General features: G+C 33.6%; 1 protein-coding gene across 1 annotated transcript; it reads left to right on the forward strand.

Moving 5' to 3' along the window:
* Positions 1–1,284: 1,284 nt before the first annotated feature.
* Positions 1,285–2,967, forward strand: LOC131056357 (UPF0481 protein At3g47200-like). The gene has a single exon (XM_057990716.2). The coding sequence runs from the start codon at positions 1,285–1,287 to the stop codon at positions 2,965–2,967; it is 1,683 nt and encodes a 560-aa protein (XP_057846699.2).
* The last annotated feature ends 2,587 nt before the right edge of the window (positions 2,968–5,554 follow it).

A 5,554-nucleotide genomic window follows, 5' to 3' on the forward strand; every position in this document is an offset into this window, starting at 1 on the left:
TAAAAATTAAAAGGAAAATACAATGCACACCTAAAAAAACCAGACTAATATTAGAAAATGCACTTGTGTACATTAAAAGAAAATTTAGAACAGACAAATTAAACTTAATAAACCAATAAAATACCAGCACTTCGATATGTCCCTGAAACTGTCGAAAATGTATACAAAGTCCCTGAAAATGTAAGAAGTAGACAAACAAAAGAGGAGGAAAGTCGAGAATGTGTTGCAGAGAAATATGGACAAGAAAGCATCCAATTACTCCATCGTAGATACAAATATTTAATATGTACTAATCAACTCTTAAAACATTTAATTTGCACAGGAAACAACTTTAAAAACATTTAATATGCACGAAAAACAACTTTAAAAACATTTAATATGCTCGATAGCCTTGGGAAAAAAATTCTTTAAAAAACACATTTAAAAAATTGCCGAACGTGCCAAATTTAATTCATACAGAATTTCAAAACTCAAAATATAATTTTTACAACTACTGTAGCTCCTATTAGCCAATAGGAAAGCAAATAAATAATGTTATTTGAATTATTTAAATATATATAAATATTTAAACTATAAAACACATTTAAAAAATTGCCGAACGTGCCAAATTTAATTCATACAGAATTTCAAAACTCAAAATATAATTTTTACAACTACTGTAGCTCCTATTAGCCAATAGGAAAGCAAATAAATAATGTTATTTGAATTATTTAAATATATATAAATATTTAAACTATAGAACTGACAAATTTTTAAAAATCCTCACAGCTAATTGGTCAGCTGAAAAAAATAAATGACCCAGATGAATGCATAAGTATCATGGGGATGCATAAGTATCCTGCCTAGCAGCAGGAACCAATACCAATAATAATAAGATGAATGCATAAGTATCCTGGGGATGCAGCAGGAACCAATACCAATAATAATAAGGAAAGAGTGGACATCATATATACTTTGAATAAGTAAATAAACACTGGTATTAAAATGATCTACGCAGCTATACAAGATTACGTTATTACAAATTCGATGGCAAAAACCACCTATTCCCGAAGAATAACTGTGAAGTATCGCTAACGAAACAAAGTGAAAGCATAGTCTTCCCGTTGCATTTTAACTTTTCGTAGTGTCATATTCTACTAATCTTGCACCGATTTTACCTTCAGCATATATACTAATCTTGCACCGACTTTACCTTCAGCATAAATTTCAATCAACTTTATCTTCAGCCACTCCGAATGCTAAGTGGTGATTTAGAGTATCGTTAATAGTCAAGTAAATCTAGAAATGGCTATTGTAGAAATAGGAGAGTGCAGCAGTAGCAGCTGTGTAATTAAAGTGGGGTATGGACTCAAAATGAATGAAGAGGATATACCCGATTTAAGCTCGGCTCGTATCTTCCGCGTGCCAAGGCCACTACGAGACTCACACAACAGTTTGTACAGTCCACAGCTTGTTTCCATTGGTCCTTTTCACTATAGGAAGAACCAGCTGAAAGAGATGGAGATGTCCAAATCTGAGGCAGTTCGAAGGATGCAAAAGAGGATTCAGCTGAAAGACCCACGGGCTTCTATCGAGTCAATTGTTAAACAAAGAATAGAGGCCAAGGACAGGGAGATTAGGGAGTTCTACGGTGAGCATATTCCCTGGGGTTCTGAAGAATTGGCGTGGATGGTCACTAGGGATGGTTGTTTCATTTTTGAATTTCTTGTTAATTATATCCATAGAATTAGCGGATCTGAGGATATGTATAAGGAGGAAGTGTCTAAATTTTCGTGGAAATACAATTTAGTTTTTGATTTTAATTTCGTAAGTCCAATGAGCGAAAGAATAATGGATGATATACTTTTATTTGAAAATCAAATACCTCTTTGCATTTTGAAGGAAATTCTTCATATCAAGATGGGTTCTACGGAAGGGGCCAATAAGACGTTCGACTTCTTAATGCTCTTTCTGCTCACAAGCACGACTAGTCATAAGATTTTTATGTGGTATGTGACTTATTCTTTTAACAGCTCTTCTCATTTCCTTGAAGTACTCTACCACGGTATTGTGGGCTTTAATGTTAGATCCTACGGGAATACTGAAGCAAAGGCATTGCCCGGCAATCGAATGCAATTGTTGTTTAAGAAGCTGTCCTTGACTGGGAATCGCGTGCAGTTGTGCTTTAAGAAGCTGTCTTTGCCTGGGAATCGCATGCAGTTGTGCTTTAAGAAGCTGTCTTTGCCTGGGAATCGCATGCAGTTGTGCTTTAAGAAGCTGTCGTTGCCTGGCAATTGCATTCAGCTGTGGTTTAAGAATGGCGTTGATTTGATAAAGGCCATTTGTGGACGTTGGTGTAAACTCTCCTCAAACGAGAATCCTGACGAACCGATCGCTTTTGTGAAGCTGCCATCAGCAGTAGAACTCACCCGCGTAGGAGTGAAGATCAGCCCAGTGTTATTTAAAGCAGCAAGAGCATTTGAACCAATATGTTCAGCCATTCGATGGATAAGATTTGATGAGAAAACATCAACGCTTTACTTACCACAAATCAGAATAACGCCAGACTCAGATTTAATAATGAGAAGCATTGTAGCAATGGAAGTGAGCATCAAAGACAGGTACGACCCTATGCCAATGACTATGTTTTGCAAATTTATAGATGAGCTGATAGACAACGAAGAAGATGTTGCCGTGCTAAGGAAGGCAGATGTAATTAAGAACTTCCTTGGAAGCAACCATCAAGTGGCATATCTTTTCAACTCTTTACCTCAAGGGATTCCATATCGTTCGAACTGCAAAGTAATTGATGATGTCAGAAGGGGATTGCATAAGTATACGAAAAGAAAGTATAAGATCTTGTGGAGTGAGTTCGTAAGTGCTTATTTTTCAAAGCCATGGCTGGTTGCAGGCTCCATGGCTGCCACGTTGCTACTTCTGATGACAGTGGCACAAGTGTTCTATTTGTTTTTCACTTGCAATCCCTAACTAGTCCTCTCGAAATCCCTCTTCTTTCTTTTTCATGTGGCAGTGACCCTTCCATGGAGGCCAAGAGTTTCGAATAAATGTATTCTATGCTTTTTAATGATTAAATTCTCAATTTTTCACTTTGCCACCTAGACAAGTCGGGCCCTTATTCATGGCCGTGAGGCAAGGGATTTTACTTTTGGACGGATTGTGCTTAGTTTAATATATATTTTTTGCAGTTTCAATAAGATGACATTAAGTGTTCTAGTCAGCTGTACAACTTTTTCAAGTGTAATGTGTTTTCTTAAAGGTTTATCTATTTTTTTAAGATGTGTAACTTATTGTTTTCAGTTTTACAAGGTCTTCAACTGCTGTGGCTGATGGATCTTATGTGATAAAATTGATCTTACTGATTATTCTTGTGTAGTTGAACTGATTGTCTAAACTGTTCATTAATATTTTTTCATTTCTCTCTTTCAGTCTATCTTAGACTGTTCACTACATTATTGTAAGATTTTTTTTTCCCTCGATCAATACAAAAATTATTTGTTCTCGTTTGCGTGTGATTACCATTTTCTGTTGGGCTGATCATAATGTATTCTGTTTCTCCTTGATCAGTTTGTTCTTTTCTTGTTTCTGCTCCTTGTTTGAGATTTTGCTTATGTGTAATCATTTTGTAACTGGTGTTTTTCTAAATCAAATCAGAAAAATATTATATTTGGTAATATGACGGCAATGCAGGAGCACATCAGAGCAATACCCAATCGGAGTTGATGCGGCATATCTGATTAAGGCATGATAGATGATCCACCCATCCTTCGCATCTTTTGGGAGGGTTCGAGTAATGGGAGTAGGATTTGCGAGGGAAGAAATATACAACTTCATTCTAATATTATTTAAAAAAAATTATTTGTTTGATCATATTTTTAGATGTTAAATAATAAATAAAGATTTATCAATTACAAATTACTATTTTTTTATTTTTTATTTTGTAAAGGTGAAAATGTATATATATTACTTATTTTGGACTTAGGTATTTTATTTAACTGTTTTCTTATGAGATTCATTGGTAAACTTATTTTATAGCATGTGTTTATGGTATCTTAAATAATACTATTAATTTTTATTTTCAATTTTCAATGTTCAAATTCTTAATAACTTTCTAAACACATCATTCTTATTTAAATACCTTTCTATTATTGCTATAAGAAAATAAACAAATAATATTTACTTCTATGATTTTTTAAGTAGATTAATGCTGATAATAAAGTGAAATGTAAATAAATTAAATATAATAATTAGGGGAAGAGTATCAATAGATAACATAGTTCCAATAACCGTCACCTTATTCCCATGTTGAACCCCCAAAACATAAAAAAAAAATCATTAGTACATAAATATTAAAATACCAGTAAATATTTATTTTAACACCAATACATGTTCACAAATGAATTGGTAGTTGACAACAAAAAATAAAAAAAAATAAACAACTACGGGTACATTTCCTATTTTAATACAAAACAACTTGCACAAATAATAAACATTTTTTAGTTTTTTAAAAACATAATGTTTACATTTGCCACTTTATGCAAGTGGCTAAAAAGTACAAATATACTCCAATTACAATTACATATGCATAGCTATTGGTGCATTACATAACATAAAAATAATCAACTTTTAACAAGACGCATTCTGAAAGAGTGCAAATTTTTGTGGGTACCAATTCCCACCGTGGTTTTTTCCATTTGGGTTTCCGCATGAAAAATATTGGTGTTCATATGATGGATGACTTGCTTATGTGTTGATTTTATATATTTTCATTGCATGCATATTGATGAACATATGAATGAGTAGTTTGGTAAATCTGCATTAAGTGACTGATTTGAGTGGCTACTGGTACTGGTTATGAATTGTTTTTGAGAAGTATTAGAAAATTGTTGAAATTTTTTAGTTTACTGTTATTACTGATTCACCCGGGCTCAGTAATAACTGGATCCTCTAAATAACACCTAGTGAGACCATTAGAGCACCTGATGGACCTCTTTACATAGTTACGAAGATTCAAGACAAACCTTGTCGTGGTGTGCTTATTGATCCCTCATTGCATGGTTAATGTTATCACTAAGGAATATCTTTATACTTTACGTTTGCATAAACCAATCTATGATGATACTAATGTGGTCATTAAGTTATTTGATGGATTCTCTTGTCCTACCATTGGTTCTATCACACTCCCTATTGAGGTTCACACTAAATCTATGGATGCCAACTTTGTTATCATTCCTTCCTTTGAGCAATTTCATGTGAAGTTAGGCTACCCTTGGCTATATTCCATGAAGGCTATTGCTTCTCTAATCCATAAGTTTTTAAAACTTTCCCCACAATGGAGAAATCATAACTGTTAACCATAGCTTATTTCAACCAACTGAAAGAAGCCTAGGTGTTCCTATTGATTTCTTTTGGTCTAAACAATTTCAATCTCTTTCATGACAAAGTGACGCTCTCTTTCATTCTTATCAAAAATGAGAGAAAGATATGATCTTATCCTTAAATCAACCTAGAGCTCCAAAACTTGATATTCCCATCATTCTTGAAGATTAGTTTCTTC

The sequence above is a fragment of the Cryptomeria japonica genome, chromosome 7 (assembly GCF_030272615.1).
Source record: "Cryptomeria japonica chromosome 7, Sugi_1.0, whole genome shotgun sequence".
Lineage (NCBI taxonomy): Eukaryota > Viridiplantae > Streptophyta > Pinopsida > Cupressales > Cupressaceae > Cryptomeria > Cryptomeria japonica.

What these genes read in the sequence shown, in the direction of transcription:
- LOC131056357 (XM_057990716.2), top strand. Translation starts at nt 1,285, where the DNA reads ATGGCTATTGTAGAAATAGGAGAGTGCAGCAGTAGCAGCTGTGTAATT.